Below are 19,572 nucleotides of genomic sequence, written 5' to 3' on the forward strand. Positions count from 1 at the left end.
GGTATATTATACTATTTTACACCTTTAAAATAGAAAGCAATAACAGTTACTCTGAGGCTTCATTTTGAGGAGTGTTGGCAAACCTCTAGCATTTAATCATAACTATTATATAAGCATTTCTCTTTATTTTTTTATATGTCTTTAGTAATTTTCATGCAATCAGGAACCATGGGAGAAGAAAGATACATGAGGAAAAAACATTCTTAGAGTTAAGGAAAATGCTGAATGCTCCCATGACAAGCATGCTTTTCTTGTAACCTTTTTAACTGTTAACCTAACAAAGTGCTTGATAGCTATTTGCCCATCTCAAGTGCTGTAATAAAATATTTTGATCCCTTAACACTTACATTTGCTTTTCAAGTCATGTCAAACTCCAGTTGAGATACAGGTGCATATATATCGTTTTTTTTGGGGGGGGTAAGAACAGTCAAAATAACTGCTCTGCAGGAATACATGCTTGGTCTGTCTGTCCATAAAGGTCTCTGGTACATTCGCAAAACACACACTATATATTCCTTATGTGAAATGTTTAGGTTGAGGATAGCACAGATTTTGGGAAATACTCCAGAGAAGTGGTTCTTTCCTGTTCTTAAGTATATTCACCATATAAACCAGCTATTGGTTTATTTTCATTTGAGCAGACCACTGTTAAAACTGACAGAATGGGTTATTTTCCAAAGACTATTTTCCCAATATACTTAGCAGCATTGATTGAAAGTTTCCAACAGAACCCTGAAAAGGAATTATTTAAATTTTAAGATATAAAATATCGAGGTCAGAATAGTCAAAAAAAAGTCACAAGATTTTGACAGCATTATTTTGGGATAATAATAATCTTATTTTAAGATATGAAAATACTGAAACAACCATGCCATAAGAAATAATTATACCATAATTCATAAATGCATAATTTATAAAAACAATACAGCAGTCATGGTTAGATGCAACCTAATATTCCTGTATAAGATATAACTACATACTGTACAATCGTTCCTTTTTATAATTATTTTTTACATTTAGTCCTCATCCAAATTAAACTGAGTACTTCTATGTATGAATGGCATTACGAAATAAACACAACTCACAACAGGGCTTTATTACTGCTACTGCACCACCATGGCATGCAAGTAACTATGTAGTCAACTATAAACAGTAAAATCCATCATCTTCCTGAAATAAAAAGCAAATGAAAAATACAGATATAGTAGTAAACATCAAATATCTTTTTATATCTTTCATATTTACCAAAAGTTTGTCATTACATGAGGCATTTATACCTCTGTATCACTCTCCTGCACTAGTATAGTGGCAAATTTGGAGCTGAGAAACTACACTTTCAACAAGATCTTACAAAACTACTGGTTTGATATTATACTGCTGTCAATTTGTAATGCATAAATTAGAACATGACATGTCTGCTACCTACCCCTTAGAATTCTCTTTCATATGTTCATGAATTGTGAGTAAATAAAAAGACCGAAGTCCTGTAAAGGCTAGATTTTCTGCTGTGGTGACCAAGCCCCCAAAAGCTTGCAAGACTAATCTCCAATAGAAAGGAAACTCTTTCATCTGCTTTTTGTTGCTGAGTACTGGTTGTGTGAGTTCCCAACTGGATTTGAGAACCATTGTTGGAAGCAGCTTGGATTTTTAATACTTATTTATTTCTTTTTTGGTATACACAATAGTTCCTTAACTGATGAGACAGTGAAGCTAAGATGAAGCTCTGCAGCTGGGGGAAAAACACCATCAGAAAATGATACCTTATTATTAAAAAGGGGTCAAAGTGTTGATTGGGATTCATTTCTTCTACTTAGAGGTCAGGAGAATTTACAGATATTAGAAAATTTCAATATTGAAGTGGGAGCAAGTATTTTACTGCAGAGTAAGTTAAACTCTCCTTAGACTTGCTGTCTTGGAGACGGCTTTGGGAGAAACAGCAAACTTGATTGCTGAAGAGGCTTTGCCATGCTCAATCAATTCTGATAATGAGTTAGCTGGCATAGAAGACTGACATGCACTCTTTGTAAAATATCTCATTCAGAATTAAAAAAAAAAAACTTATGAATAGAAATATGAAAACCCACCCATCATTATGCTGTAGCTCAGATTATATTTCTGAGCCCTTCGCAACATAAAAAAAAAAGAATATGAAATGCCCAAATCAAGCTTTTATATGAAATGATCATTTAAATATGGTGTGGTGTTCTCAGCTGTACTTACCTACTAAATTCAAAAGCTGCCTACCTATTTGAGTAATGATAAAAGAACACCTAAATCCAAATGATCCTCTTTAGTTCCCACTTACTGAAAAGATAATCTTAATGCTGATTACAAGGAAAGAACTGTACAATTCTCATTATTACATTATGCTATACAAAAATGTCCTTTAGTTTCCTGGAATTTGCTTAATTTTCAGTTATACAATTTCCTTCTACATTACAAAACAATGTACAGTTTTTCCTAGTTGTATTCAAGGATTTTCCCTGCTCTGGTATGTTCAGGATTAAGCATATTAGGCATTTTATTTCATATTTTGCTGATATCAGAATCCACTCATTTTATTAAAGCTCATTAAATATGCTCATACCCACCATAAGTTAGTTCTGCTTTGGGGTAGAGTAGGCTGCTAGCGAGACTAGAACAGAGCACATACCTCGGACGTTCATTCATAGGATTGCCTCCATAAAAACTGAGGCTGTAGTATAGCTTTCAATGGAAGCCATTTAAAAAGAAAACATTACAGAATATACAATTGCAGTTTTTGGATCTCAGACACAAGTTCCTTGACGTGTTGAAAGGTGATGTTTTCGATTTCTGACTCCTGAACACTTATCTTTACAGTCCGCAGGCTTCTGTTGTGAAATGTCTATCAGTGCACTTGCAATTGCAAGACCTGTAAGATAAATAAAGGAAAAACAAAATTTAAGGCACTTTTTTTTTTTCTGAGAACACTTCCATAGCAGTGCGATGGTTCCTTTCATGTCCAGTTTTCATACTTTCCCAAAAATCATCAGCTTTATTTCCGAGATAGATGACAAGTTCTCACTTTCTGAAATTCTACCTGATAACAGTGAAGAAATGGAGAAAGAAAAAATGTGCAGTTAAGACACTAGACAAGGAATTAGGAGAATTCAGTTCCGTTTCAATCTCTTTATTGATCAGGCGTGTGACCTTAGCTTCACATCTGCTTATCACCATCTTCTGGTGGATAAGGAACTCTCTGTGATACAGATTTTCTTGTATTAAATGCTTGTACATTGCATTTAGGAGGGGATGAAGCTATCAAGTCAGGAAATGAAAGAGAAATAGATACCACAGTTAAGAAAAAATTACATCCTTGAATATTTCTCTGTGCAACATATATGCTCTCCTAACTTCAAAATGCAAAGATTAGTATTTGTCATGAATAAAAGAGATGGGCAAACACTCCAGAAACAGTGAAATGTGATAGTGCTGTCCTGTATAAACTCTAAACATCGACAACTCACCAAAACTCTTCTCTTTTCCAAATTCTGGTTAAGCTGTTGATATTTCATTACCTGTTATAAACTTGACAAGAGTATTACAGAGAATGTGAATAGGCATGCAAAAGAAATGAGTAATCTAAACCTCTTCCATTTGCTTGTTATTGTATATTTGCTAGAAATTACTGACTTTCGAATTAAAATGTTGTGATTGACAGTATGCCTAACCCAAAGCAGTTCTTTTTGAATGACCTGTAAACTCACACAGATGATGTTGTAAAGAAACTGATTACGACTGTTCACATCATCCAAATGCTCTACTCCATCATGACTGCAAAGAAACCATGAGGGCCATATCTGCAAAAACATGTCTGCATACACCAACAGTATAGGCAAAGATGCTACCGGTTCTCCAAACACCCCAATCCATCTCAGTCTCTTACCAATTACAATGCTACTCCAGAGTGAAATCTTATAAAATACATTTCACTATGTTTAAGAAACACTGTGTATTTCTTAAGCCAATATCAAACTCACTTTCTCCTGTTCAAAATCCAACTTAGGCAATGCCTATTTTTCATGCATTCCCTCATTGCAACACTTATTTAACACAAAACTTAGTAAAAATATTTTTTAATTATGTGTGTTTCTACAGGCTTCTTCTTGAACATATTATATATTGTCTGATAAGGTTCAAGTTTCCACCATCCTGGAAATTCTGTGCTAATACAAATTGTAACCTTATCTTTTCTACCTCACTGCAAGAATTAATAAACACAAATAGAGCTCTTTGAAAATGCACAGCACTATGCTGTAAACCACTAAGTACAGTTATCATTGCTGCACTTCAGGATTTGTAAGAAGCAACATTAATTAGGTCTTTTTTTTTTCTTACATATATATTCCCTGGTATTAGCTAGAGATTTCTTGAATTGGATTTAATAAATGAAATTAAAAGGGATCTTTGAAACACCTTTCAAATGTCAGCAGTATCTCATATTAGCAAATCCAAGCATAAAAACTAGACAGCATTTTGATACCTGGCTACATATGATTCTCCTAGGTTGAAGCATGCTAAATGGAACACATAAAAAAGATTTTCCTTTTTTTTAAGATATTTTAAAAATATATTTGAATGCATAATGCTAACCCTACTTTACATAACAATTAATACAAAGGAAGAACATTTTCCTTCAACTCTAATGCTGTATACTGGGACATGCTGACATGCTGTTAGAGTTCCATTAAAATTGGGTCACTCTAGAAGATCATTTTTCAAAACGTCACACAAATCATCTGATGAAATTCATTTCTTATGTTCTATAAGCCCAGCATAGTGTCTTGTTATCAAAGCAATACAATTAACTAGGGGACCAATTCATTATTTCAGACTGGCGGTCTAGAGGAATTTCATTTACCAAGTCAAGCTGATGCACAAACACTGCAGGCAAGCAGAACTGACATCAAAACACAACAGAAGATTTGATAAAAAATGCTGTGCTTAAGTATTCATTTAAAAAAGGATTTTTATTTTGTAGTTTCACCTTTCACCTTTATTTTGTAATTTCATTACTAGACAACAAATCTCAGTGTGTTTATCGCCATTAACATTGGAATTGTAAATCCCATAGTACTCGATATCTATTGCCATTGCTTATTTCATTTACCTGTCTTCCCTGAATGTTGCCATTTAAATGGTTATTTGCCAAACCAGTGCACGATCTCCGCTCGTTTCTGACTCTTGAGTAAGGCATCCGTAAGGAAAAGTGGAATCAGTGTGCCTCCCACATGGAGAACCAATGGGTCACCTCTAACAATCTGGATATTCAGGCCTAGTTGCAGACCCAGACCTATTTTTAAGTCTAGTTTGCTTTTCTACTAAATAGAAATAACCTGACCTAGTTCTGTGCAGCTAAAACAATCTCTAGCTTGTTTTATGGATATGTATGGAAAGATCATTAAGTGAGCCCAGTTAAATGTGTATGTGGAAAGTATATTTTTGTAAGAGATAATTGCCTTCCACAATGAGAAGCACACCAGAGAAAGCAATATGAATGTGGTTATCTTGAGCAGAACTATTGTCTTTCCTAATGGAAGTTAAATGGTAATAGTTTATTCTCAGGAAGCAACTGCCTAATCATAAAATTACTGGTGTGTGAATTTTTTGATTTTTTTTTTCTTTTTTTTTACAATTATGCAAAACAATTAATAAGTACAGGAATAAAATCAGGCACATCAAATGAGATTGCCTCAAAAAGTGCATTTCCGATTTATACACAAACAGCACTTTAACTCTGCATTTGAACAAAAGCATCTGAAGAAGTCATTCATTTTGAGATGCTCTCCTCCCAGTCTCTGTAAAAACAAGCAGTACTATATATTTTAATTTTCCAGCAAAACAGCTTCATTAGGCGTGAAAGGTTAATTGCAGGTTTAAGTGCAGTTCAGGGAACACTGCACGGGTCTGCAGTGAATAGCACAGGCTGCTACAGGAAGGCTGAGTGCTATAAACTGTTTGCCCTGCTGAAATGTTTTACTACCTCATTTACTAACTGTCTTCTTTTACTGCTTGTATTTGTAGTTCTTCTAAACCTTTAATAGCCACAGTTTTATTTCACTGTAATCAGATTTAAATGGAAATACCCATGCTGGGATGTTTAAACGTTTTTTCTCTGATTGTATACAGCCACATTTGAACTGATGTAAGGCTGCACTATCTCTCCAAGTAGAAAAACCCTAACATTGAAAAAGTTAGTCTCATGTGCTCTTGCCTATTTAAAGTCTTTTTTCCTCTCCTATTGTTCATTTTGATGAGAAATGAATTGAGTTCTCACTCCTCCTTTTGTTAAAATTAAGGGAACAAAGGATGTCCTGAGATTCACAGTTAAATAGGTAACTGGAAATATTTTTTTTTCAATTTAAATACGTATTATTCAGAGATAACATTTGGATAGATGTCTTCATTTGACTGAATCCTACATGTTTGCACTATTATCTGGAATCAGAACATTAAAAATGCTTAAGACAGTAAAATTACCTGAACTCACGTAGAAGAATTCAATTTGTTTGATAGTTTTACTAAAATTACTATCATTGCTTAGGGTGACCTGAAGCAAAGAAAATCAAATGACAGCTTCCATACAAATAGACTTAAAGAAAAACAAACATACAAGCAAACAAGCTAACAAACAAACAACAACAACAACAACAAAAACTGGGCACATGGGCAGGCTGCACTACTATTAAAGTAACAGCTTCACCCTTCAGTACCCAGCAATATTTCTGTCACTTCCACTTGTTTCTATAAAGACTCGCTACCATTAGAGGACGTCAACTAACAGTGGACAGAGTCCTTTTACCATAAAGATACGTTATTCAAAGATTTTTCATTATACAAAATGGACAATAATATACATACAAATGGATCTAAGTAGTTTGAAAAATAGTTTTTTACAGATCCACAGTGTAAATTGTGTGCTTGTGTGTGCATGTTAACAATACATTTATATACCAAAATGCCATGGTAAAAAATGCTGTCTTTTAATCTGATGAAACAGAGCACATGCAGTTCAAAATTTGTTGATACACCTCAGGCCAGCACACATTTATTCTTGAATGGAAACTTATACAGTAGCTATAGTGGCTACAACGGCAGAGGAATATGTCTTTGAAAAAGGTCATTAGACAAGTGTTCCTGAATACCCAGGATTCTCCTACTTACCAGGAGGTATTGCATAGGGAATATTCTTATTTCACCTAGATGCTTGGTAAAATTTTCAAGATTCTCTCATACTTCACATTACTTCTCCTGCTTTCTCTTAAATCAGCCACTTTTCAAATAGAGGAAAATGGACTGACTCATGATTAATTTTCATAACTGAAATGTCCAGAAAGCTGTTTGACAAATCCAAGAGGCAGACAAAATGGAACCAGAATTTAAGATCCAAAATTATGAGTCACAAAGCCTTCTCCTAACCAGGTACAAACCTGAAATTCAAGTGTCTGCTTTCCAGAAGAAAAATGGGAGTCATTGGAAGTTCAATACTGTACATGGCCAGAAGCAACACACAGTGGCTGCTCTGTGTGAGCGGTCTCACAACAGAGCCAAGTTCATTGCAAAGTCATGGGGCGGCTGAATCCTGTGCCTGCATCTGAGCATCCTGATCTACCAGGTGTGCCCAGACAATATCCAGACATAAAGGACTTCATTACAAAGTAGAACAGCCATAAGCAACTGCCAAAAAGAGAAAGTGCAAACATAATCTTTCATATTCAAGAGGTTTTTGATTTGAATTAGAATTAAAAATGACAAGATGACAGCACAAAGTCGCAATCATGAAGTCTTTTTACAGGCCTCTCTTCCTGTTTGGTGCATGGACGTATATTTTAAGCCAACACTGCTCTTAGTATGAAAAGGATATATTAAACAACGTAAACTAGCTAGGAAACTACTTTGGGCAAGTAACCTAATCTTTTTTTTTTTTCAGTGAAAACATTTTGTTAGATGGGAAGACAGCCAGGAGACCAGGAGGTGCTTTTCTTTTCTTATGCATATAACGTAATTAAATAAGTAAAATACAAGACAGAGCTTAAAGCATAATAATAATAAGCTAAATAATGATATTTTGGAATTAAATAGCTACACACAAATAGAGAGGAGACGTCACACTTCTTTGTATCTGTTTTCATAATGTAACTAGCATACCCTTGGTATTTAGTAATAACATCTATCTATACAGGGCTAAGAAATCTTATTCCCAGAATAGACTTATAAATTACTTGCTGTCAGTTTGTGGGGAATGCAGACTATACAATAAAGGATCTTTTACAAAATGTTCAGGCTTTCTCAATTTTTCTCATTTTGAAAAGGAAATGGCCTTACATATTTTTGTGAAATATTTGTGCTGAGGGGGCCTGTAGTGATTTTTGTATAGGGCCAGGCAGTTTTCCTTTCCATTTTAGTGTGAGATATCACTAGTTTAGTCTGCAATCCAGGCCTGTACAACGTCTGGTGCCTTTACTGATTGATGCCTTTAAACTACTTGGTCCTCTAGTGAAAACAGCACTCAAGAGCACCTCCTAGTAGTCTAATCTGCACCAGTTTGGCCCAGTTCTCCAAGCACTTGGGAACCTCTTGCCCATTCAGCAACAGGAACAAATTCAACACTGAAAAAGGGACGTAGCGAGGTGCTAAAGACACTGTGGCTGCAGATTGTGACTGGCGCAGTCAAAAATTGATTAACTGAAACTTTTTTTTCTTCCACCTTCTTTTCTGAACTCACGCCATGCTGGAGCACAGGAAGCGCAGACTATATTGATTATTTTTAAAAGCAGCTAATAGGACATTATCACACTTAGCAGGACTGTAGCATCCAAATGTTAGAAATGTTCAAAGGACCCAATGAGGGAAGGCAGCAACCAAGGGAACAGAAATGTGCTTATTTAACAAGCAGACGAGGAAGCCTGCAGTAATGGCTGACCAGGGTGACTTCTCCTTTGAAATGGCATAAGGGATGACAGGCAGGCAATGATAAGTCGTGAAGGGTCTTGAAGATGAATAATGGTATTTGAGGCAATTGAAAAAGGAAGTGTGTGAAGTCATTAAAAATTATTTCTGTGATAAAACCAACTAGTCAGGAAAATGGTCTGAAATAAAGGTGGTTAAGAGAACATTTGTTTAATGTGGCACTAACTCAGAAGTAAGTGCATGTGCCAGGGCTTTTGTTTTGCAGTGGCAGAAGCAAAAGAATCACGATCCAAGACTATGCTCAGGCAAGACCACGGGGATAGCACGGGCAGTGGGGTCATTCACTCCAGGAAAAACAGTGGGAAAGGTTTACAGGGAAGACTTTTTCTGTCTAGAAACAGAAACTAGTGATCTCTAGAACACTGTTTAGAGATTTTCAAACCTTCTTCATAGGTCTTTAGCAGTGACTTCGAAGTAGATTATCTGGATAAATATGCAATATTGTATTTGAATGCAAAGAAAGGGATACTCTTATGGAAAAGAAAACTGAATTATACAAAACTGCTCTGTGGATGAGGCTTTGGGTAACCTAACCTGTTGGTGATGGGTAACCCAAATCCTATATAGAAGACAGACTGTCACTGAAGTCCCATACACTCATTTACTACAAAGAAAACAAGAAATTGAACTACACACACTTCCCTGGGATCTCTGAGGCAAAGAACTGTCAAAAAAAAAAAAAAAAAGAAAAAGAAAGAAAGAAAGTGAAAAAAAAAACAAAAAGGAAAGCACACCATAAGCTGTGGCAGTTAAACAAGATTGTCAGGTGTATTTTTTTTATATCTTTGACTTTGTGCTGTGGAGCTTCCTGAGAATCTTAATGCAGATTTTTACAGTGATATTAAGCATATGACTGACTCCAAGACTGAAAAAAAAAAAGAATTACAGTAGACTGGTGACTGGTGGGCCTGAAGATAAATATTCTTCTCAAACCTCTTACTGACTCACTTTAGATATTAAAATAGGCTTGGGGAATGTTTAAATTTAGATTAGATTAGTAATAGCTCCTAAAGCTGCAATAGTTATGTATTGTACTGTAAATTTCAATTAATAAAGTCATCATGTTTTGTCAGGAAATATATTCTTCCCACAAGATAGCAGAGTTAGGAGAATTAAAGCTGCTTGGTATTTTTATCTGAGGTATTTAACTTTGGCACTAGTTACAAGCAAGTAATCTCTTCCGTTAGGCCATCATTTTATTCCATTATAGTAATTTTTGTACAGTGGACCAAAAATGAAAGTTACAGAAAGAATCTTTACCTATTGCAGTACCTTTTTCAACATGCTTATTTTGTATAATATGACAGTTTTGAGTGCTAAGGTTTTTACTTTTACATTAAAAATAAGTAACAAGTAATTACTGTATTAATTTTCAATGTAATGACACATCTGCTATTCTGCCTTTCTTGAATATAAAGTTGGAGTCTCAAACAGGTTATCGATAGCAAAACATGTTAAAATTTTCAAATTTTATAGGACATATAACATTTCCAGTAAGCTATCAACCGAACACCTGTAATTCATACAAAAAAAAAAAAAGTTATTTTTAATTATTAGGAAAATAATTTTATGTTTTAAAGTGATGAGTATTAAAACAACTAATATGAATAACCTATTTAGAATTTGTGCAAAACTCATACAGTTTAATTCCTTGGTGCACTCCCACTCCATATTACATTTCATGTGTTAAAATGCAAGTAATTACACAGATTTCTATAATAGATGGTAATATTTGAAACATTTGTATTTTTTCACACAAACTATTAAATTTTCAGTTTGATTACAACACCTTTCCATCAAGTCATTTATCCATATGTTATGAAAAACATCTCTATTCTTGCAATGTTGTGCAGCAGTTTAATTTGTTTTCAGGAAAATCACTATAAAACTCATTTGCTGCTCCGCAAGAGTTTGGTGAGATACATTAATCATGCCAGAATCTAATTTGATCTTGTATACCATTTCTGTAAGAGAAAATTCTACTTGCAGTACTGAAGAATCACTATTATCACTTACTTTTAGTTATACCTGGGTAACTACAAATAGAGTTACAAATTGTTTTGCTTAGAAGCCAAAATCACAGCTGTGACCTATTTGGGACAGTTTATGAACTTATCCATAGTAATTAGATACATTAGGGTTTCGGTTGTCTCCTCCAGATCAGTAGACATGAGATTACTTGTACAATATTATTTTATTCCTTGTCTTTACTCTCTGTAATCTCCTTTTAATGGGATCCTGCAGGAAAGTGGAGATGGGACTACTGTAAACTTCTGTGAATCTTAGAGCTTCAGATATAACATTTTAAAAGATTTTTACCCAAATACACTCTTATAGGCTGAACACTTCAACCACTGTGATAAAAATGAAAGTGATATGATACTAAACACTGGGAGCGGGAAGAACATCTGTTAGACAGAGATCTATCACTCTGATAATCAGTGTGGGCCAGACACTCCAGTAATACAGTGCTAAGCTATCCTTTCTTTTCGTTATTAATAAATTAAAGGTACTATGCCACAAAGTTTGCTTTTTGACTCCATGCTGCAAAAAAAGACAAGAAAATGTATCTGGTAACTTCCACAGTATGTGATGTCCTTCAGCTGTAGCTGTAAAGGGATGCAACTGCACTCAGATTTTTCTATGTGTATATATAAATACATATGCATATTCTGACAGAATTAAACAACCAGAATAACTGCTCATGTAGGTATGTGTATGTGCGGATAAAGAAATAGGAGAAAGGCAGAAGGTGCAAGTGCAGCTTAGCAGTCAGGAGCACAACTCAGAGACATAGGGAGACATGGGGAACAGTACTCACACAGGCTAGTTCCTCTCTGGAGAGAGATCTCTTGCCTCTGCAAGTGATTTAAAGGAGATCTTCTCCTGTCTCTAGAGAAAATCTAGAGGGATTGACCTCAGGAGGTGAAATCTAGTCTGTGTGAATACCTCCCTAAAGTTCCATCCTGGTGATAACTAATCCTGTTAGATTTGTAGCTTTGGTACTCTTACATTTTCTTTATTCCCTTCGCTGCTGTTCCTCTACTATGCATTTTACGTCTTTCATAATAAACCTCTTTTCTGCTCAAAACAAAACATAGAACCTTAAAGACAATCGCTTGAAGGGCCCAACAGGGACCTATTCTGTCCCCATGGCGGTAACACAGCACTACTTACTCTGCCTTTCGCTTTTACGGGAGAAGATCAGAGATTAGCTCAAAAGAAGTTGCTGTTTCTCACTTTTGCACCTTTATTTTGCAGGATTTTTTTTTCCCACTGTCAACAGTTGTATTTAAACCAGAAAGTGATGAATATGTTCACGCAAACGAACTATTACAGCGCATCAGAACTTCAATGCAACTCTAGCTTAATCAGAAATAGATATTCTATCTACAGTACTTTTCCATAATGTATTTTAACTTAAAAGTTTTACTCTCCAAGGCTGACTAGGTACTGGAATTGTTTTTCATCTGCAACATACTTCTGCAATATATCATAGCTGTATCCATATTTTGGCTTGTAATTTGGTTTTGGCCAAATAGCAATGCCAGTTCCTCAGTATTCTGCTGATTTCCACAATTAGACATTCAGTACAGCCCTAGCTACGTAGCCAGCAGTCGCTCTGGCAAAACAAACGATCTTGGGAGTGTAACACAGATTTAAGTCAACGGGATAGAAAGCATGCCCAGAATTTTCTCCCATACTTTGAAATATTACTGCAATGACATCCTCAGTGTCCCCAGCAAGTCTAACATATGGCTACTTATAGTTTCAGTACCTATTAAAGCCTGAGAAAACAGAAAAAAAAACCCGAAAAACTCTGCTCTCACTATTGGGGTGGGTCCATTAGCAAAGCTGACATAAGTCTATACAGAACATTGACTTTTATTAATTCTAGCAGAAAAAAAATGGTTAAAGGCTGAAGAGCCTTTCTTAATTTTAATTCTTAAGAAAGAACAAAGATTTTATACAAATGGCTCTATCAGACTCCCGCTCAGCACTGAAAGAGAATAGTTATAACATGTGCATTTATTTAGTTTTTGAATTCTCCATATTACACTGAATCTGCTATACTATGATAAGCAAAATGACACAGATGAACCAGGTCCAAAAAACTCGGTGAATGCTGTCAATATCCCAAATATTCACCATTTCAGACACAGTGTGTTCTTAACTGGCTACACAGAGTTGGTCCTGCACAGACAGGACAGATAAATATCGACAAAAGTTACAGAAGCAGAACATGGTTTCTGTTTATGGAACTCAAGCAGGTAGAGTCAATGCCTTAAATCTTAAGAGATGCTAAATAACAGGAGTATATATGGCTGAAAATATATTAAATACCCTAGGTAAGCTTCCTATTCTGGAAAAAAGTTAAAAAATCACAACTGACAGTAGCTAAAGTCACAATGAGATGTGATTCATGGCATAGCTCTATGTGTGCTCACATGCCAGTGCAGAACAAGGAGCTCTTTCTGCCTTTAGGAGCTGCATCTGTAAGATAAGAGCTATAAGAGCACTGAACTGTGTCAGTCTTGGGATCAGATTTGGTGTCTCAGTTTGTGGGATGGGCGACTATTTTATCAAAAGAACAAGGTAAAATCTCTCATGATTGAACTGACTCTTACTGCTTGGCAGATTTGAAAGTCACAGGTGAAGGATGCAAACCAGAATTTCTTAGGTGCTTGATTTCCCAGCAAAGTCAGCTCCCAGATGTCCTCAAGACAAAACAAACCTTCAGGAACCAGAGACCTATCTGAGCAGCGCTTCCCTGACACTAGTCTTGGGAGTAAAACGGCAAAAATCGAACCAGGGAGAAGATCATGTGGCAAGAGATACTCTTTGCTCAGAGTATTCCAGTGCCCGAATGGTCCTTTGATTCTGTGACAGCAGACAACATTTAGAGCAATTCTTTGCATTTTTCTTTACAACAATTGTATTTAAAAGTAAAGTACTATATAAAGTACCATGCCAGGTACTGCATGGTACTTTTCAGGATTATATTTGCTTCCACATTTTCAGAATACTTTCTACTATGTGATGAAGGAGAAACCACCTTCAGCACATTAGAATTCCCTCACTGCAATTTTACCAAATCTCCCATCTGTTTTATAAAAGCAAAAATGATACTGTCTTCTATATGCTATTTAATCGCTGACCTTTCCCCCACTCTATGTTTTCCCATATGCTGTTTGATCACATGTGAAAATCTTGTCAATTCTCTCTCATTTCCTGATTTTCTGTATTTCAATTATACTTTAATGGCTGTATACACAGTACCAATGACACAAGAGTGTGTTGTGAATGAAATCTGTTTTCTACTATGCCAGCTTCTGAGAACTGCTACAATTTAAGTTGCTTTCTGAAAGTGCCTTCTATATTATAATGATGTAATAAACCCTGAATCTGCTCTTCCCCTTGCAGTGCCATCCAACATTCTGTTTCTCATAATGCTGCTATATTATGATTTGCAGCCATAAATAATTATCCTAAGTTATAAAAGATAAAATATAAAACTCTTTAAGCAATACCATTAGACACCGTACACTTGAGACTCTGAAGTAGCTTTAAGCAAATGTTGATTTTCATACAGAATAGGGGAGAAAGTGATAATGAAAAGCAAGTTCTCTGCTTAGAAGCAGCTCACCAAAAGCTTGCTGCAAGCCTGGGTGCAAAGAATGGAAATGCTGGGTAATCAGTGGCAAGCTGCACCTTGCTTCTAACAGATGGGCCATCAGATTTTATGATTTCTGTCTTAAAAGGTAAGGGGAAAAAAAAAGTAGTGGGAATGGGATTTGGTAATATGTGATATTCCATAATAAAAAGTATTATCCTCAAAAGTGCAAGGGTCAGAGAAGAGAGGGACTTAATCTAAAATGCCTCAAGGCTAATATTCAGATGTGTGAACACATGGGTTGGTTTTTATTTGTTCTGTCTTGTCTGGACGCACATTTCATATAATGACAATGGAATATATAGGATTCCAGGCTTTTCTTCCTATATTATTTATTATTGCCTTTCCTTCAAATAGCCCTCTAATTTCCATTCTTATTTTTGCTTCTTCTAGTTCCAGTAAGTCTCCAGACTGCTTAACTGCCAATAACCTTACCAAGCACTTGTTACTCCAACTAGACTTCCAATAATCAGGAATTCTCTTTATCAACTTGAAGATAGTTACTAAGACTTTTTTAATTCCTCCTCCATATACTTTTATCTCTTTGAATTGTGATAGTCCAAGGAGATGGTGGTACAGCAGTTTTTAAAAGCCACAAGCATCTTAATAATTATTTATATTATTTATCCTTTCTCTGACTTCTCACTTTAGTGGGCATTTTTTTTTCCAGGATAAATACACATCTTCATTATAACAAAGAGTGATAAAGATAACTGTTACATTTCAACTCTGATCTAATTATTTCTTTATTCACAATATCTACTTAATCCCTCAATCTCCATATTACTTACTTCATTTCAAGATTTGAGCACTATGTGTGCTTTAAGAAAAACATTTCTCCTTCACGATTTTATTAAAAGCTGAGTGCTAACGAGTGCACATTTTAATGCCATTTTTCCTCTCTGATGTATTTAGCTGTACTTTCACTACTCATGCTGCAAAAGGGATGGAAATTGCACAATTCCAGTGGGATGCCCTCACAGCTCCATCTATTCTCTCTGCCGGTGTCAGACATGTGCATGAAGACCTGCAGCGGCTGAGGCAATGTGTTTTATTAAGTCCTCTCCAAATCCATCAAGAAAAACTTCAAGGGGAAGAGAACTAGTAGCAGGAATTCCTTAAAGGACCAAACAATTTTTACAGTGAAGTACTTCATTGCTGTGCTCCAAGGCCAAAGCACTAGCCTTAAGGTGTATGTGTTCATTAATTTAGAGAACTGTGTGCTCCGTCTAGGATGAAGTTGGGATGCAGTCTTTCCATTTCCATCTGGCTTCCTACTCTTTTCTCCTCTCCTTTTTCAAATAAAATCAGCCTATTGCTCTGAAACTTGCCTCTTCTATTCCACATCAGCAGTTCCATCAGATCCAGACATTAAAGATCCTTTAGTGAAACAAATGCTTAACCATATATGAGCACATAAAGAGGCATTAGACTAGGTAGGAGAAATCTGCCCCAGGTACTGAAATCCCGACTTAAACAAGTTGAAGTTTTGCATATTTCTTTTTTTAAACACTAGTTCTTTCAATTTGTATTTCAGAACTTTTATTTACAAAATCAGTGTGTACTAGGCCCTCTTTTGGGGTTCAGATATGAAGATAAGAGATGAGCCCAGTAGTAAAATACTGAACAATTCCAGTGTTGGTATATTAGATTAGGTACACATTTGTACACCTCTCGACACAATGAGGCTCCAAGCCACACAGAGGCCTTTGAAAGCCTTGAAAATATAAATAATAATAATAAAAGGAAAAATAAATAAAAATGAAATGGCATAGGGACATTTGCGGAGTGTTGGAGAAAGGCTCAAGAAAGCTGACACAGTATCACCAGTGCAAAGTATATTGAAACAGCTTGGAAAAACAATCAGGAAAAAAAACAATATGAATATAATGAATGAGCCTTTCTTCCACATATGAAAGTGTTTCTGGTACTGACAAAAGAAGGTACAATATTTATCATTCTAGGATCGCGGGGGACAAAACAACAATATTAAATCAAGAGAGGTTTTGTTTGTGAATTGGCATTTTTTCTTTCCCTTGTGTTACAGGAATGATAAATGTTTTCCTTTATGTAGGAAAGAAAAGACTTGATACTAGCTATCCATCCTATATGTTATGCTACAATTTTTTGAGAGTTTTGGTTAAATTCTCATAAATATCAACATTTACATTAATGGTGCAAAAAAGCAGAGTTTTTGTTTGTTTATTTTTACTCACCCACAGTTTTATTTGAGAGCCCCCCATACGATTCACCACTTTCTTAGGCAGATAAAATAAGATTCTGTTATCAGTGTTCTCAGAATAACTAGTGGGAATATTGCAGAAGCACAGCATGATCAAAGTGGATGGAAAAGCAATCCCCAAATGACTATGGGCAAAACTGCATCAGTCCCCGAACTGGAGAAAGAGCTGACGTGTAGGAGACATTAAACACTTGATTTGAATTTTTAATATGGGAAATAAATGTCACATTATTTTCATGAAAAAACATTTGTTTTAAATGCAGTTCATCTGCCACTTCTTGCTATAGATCTGTAGATTATACTTTTTATTTTTATGTTATGTTATTTTATGTTTATATTATAACTCTAGCTGAATGCTATGGCAACTCTAACCTCTGATAGGAGGTTATGCACTTTTTCTTTTTTTAATATGTATTTTACTTATACATTATGTTTTCAAAAGCTAGCATAAAACATTTTGGTGATAACAGAGTAGTTAACATGCCTTGTTGCCTGTATTTTCAAATGCAAGTAACCTCTTGTTTGCACAATTTTCAAATGCAAGTAACCTCTTGTTTGCACAATTCAGGATGAATATGGTACTTCACCAGGCTACATTGTGTGACAGCTCTCAAAGCTTCAGGTTTGGCTCTTAGTACCCTAAGAATATCCGGCTGAATTTTTTGAGCCAGTAAATACTGCCCTTTTATATAAATACATAAACAGTAATCTTATTTCCAAAGATATATGAACATGACCCCAAGACAAGATTATTTCTTACTGGTATAATTTGTGCAGGCTCTGGATGAGCAGGGAAGAATTTCTGGAACACAGTTACTTCTAGCTCACAGATTTCAATAGTGAGATACACTTACAAATATTACTTAAAATTATTAAAAACTCCATTCTATGTATGCTATGTATTTCAGCATATACAACTAGAATACTTCTTCACCATAGTATGACAGAATTTCATTTTCTTCTTCAATGCAATTGTTATTATTCTTACTCACACATCTGCCTGTAACCTCTATCAGCCCCAGTCAGGGATACAAGGCTCACTGTGTTGAATGCAATAAATTACCACTGCCTCAATAAGCTCACAATCTTATTTTTCTCTGTGCTTAAATTTTCATGTTAAAAGAAACATACTCAAAGATCTCCTTAGCCCACAGACTTTCAAAGTCAAGCAGAAAATGAAAATTTACCTGGATTTTTCTTTTCTGCAATACCCTACCAAGCAATAAAAGTTCTGCAAATCCCTGTCAGCTCTGAGTTATGCTGTGTAGTTCAGACTCTTCAAATTACATTTCTGACATCCTGTTACACAGCTACTACCAAGCAGACCTTTGTAAACAGCTGTATTAACGATGTACAAGAAAGAACAGAGTCTACTTCATTCATGCCTATCTATGCCCGCCTTGCTGTTCCAACAGAAGCAAAATGCACTATTTCCTTTAAAAACTGGCAGTATAAATATTTCATAGATCTGCAGAGGTGTAAAGAATACATTAATAAAAATATTTTTTTCATAGAGAAGTGGACCAAATTATTGTGAAAATTAATACGCAAATAACCTATAAAATGCACATGCCAATGCTGGTTACTTGTTATATCAGAATTAGTTTTCTTTACAAATAGCATGCTTAGAATTAAGCAGAGAATATCTTGGTAAAAGTGATTTCTGATTTTGAACAGATTATAACATTAAAACAAAATTTTCTGACAAACTTTCAGGACCTGGTCCAATAAACTTTTGTAGAGAAATACACACATACAGTAGTTACAATAATAATAATAAAAAAGTTTTCAGATTTTGATAGATTTTGGGCTGGATGTGTCAAAAGATAAATCTTGACACTGGCAGGCAGTTTCCCTTGAAAATTTAGATTCTATATACAGAGATCTTCAGGTAAACCAGTTTTTACTTTCACCTCTGCCTCCAAATACTGGTCTCATAGGACTTCATTTCAGCCAAGACCTGTCAAATCCCCCAAATGCTTTTCATTACTGAATTCCTTCTGTATGTTCTCTGTCGACAAGCTGTGCTAAAATAATAAATTCACATCCAATTGATTTCTGAAAAGGAAGAGAATCATTTCAACTTACCCACTCATTTTATTATTTCAATATGTAAAAAATGGGGGCATATTTACAATTGTTTGAAATCCATGCTTTCCATGCTCTTTCTGGGGTATAACGTAGCAGGAGGTTCAGAAAAAGTTACCATGAATATCATTTACAGTGAGATGACTATAGAATACTTGGCTTGTACTCAGGGCCTATCTTTTTTAATCATTAATATCAATAGGAATTCTCTCACAAACATCCATTCCAGACTAAAAATCTTAGTGTTTTTAATTGGTACCACAACATAATAAGACTATATTTCTGATGGATCTGGGATTAAATTTAGGACATTTTCTAAAATTCCTTTGGGAGGTGATTCTATACAGTTTTCAAAAGCATCAAGGAAGAAAAATACATAAAAAGACACTGCTGGATTAAAAGGGCAACACTAGTTATGCTACCTAGATAGGAAGAATAAGTATCTTCAAAATTTGTATGTGTTCTGCAGTGAAATATCATGGACAAGGAACCTTAGTTTTGATGAAACAGTTGCAAGAACAAATACACGTTAATGGAGGACAAGAAAGCAATTAACAATGAAAAGCCACTGATGCAA

The 19,572-nt window shown here is 35.2% G+C and overlaps 1 protein-coding gene across 1 annotated transcript in view; it reads right to left on the bottom strand.

Moving 5' to 3' along the window:
• Positions 1 to 1,468: 1,468 nt before the first annotated feature.
• ATRNL1 (attractin like 1) overlaps positions 1,469 to 19,572 on the bottom strand; it is a 432,492-nt gene continuing 414,388 nt past the window's right edge. Inside the window, exon 29 of the mRNA XM_088528590.1 lies at positions 1,469 to 2,893. Within this exon, the coding sequence (XP_088384716.1) occupies positions 2,769 to 2,893 (125 nt within the window). The 3' untranslated portion in view covers positions 1,469 to 2,768. The remainder of the gene's footprint in view (positions 2,894 to 19,572) is intronic.

The sequence above is a fragment of the Tinamus guttatus genome, unplaced genomic scaffold (assembly GCF_059628265.1).
Source record: "Tinamus guttatus ecotype Peru unplaced genomic scaffold, ASM5962826v1 Tinamus_guttatus_pri_ptg000314l, whole genome shotgun sequence".
NCBI classification, from domain to species: Eukaryota; Metazoa; Chordata; class Aves; order Tinamiformes; family Tinamidae; genus Tinamus; species Tinamus guttatus.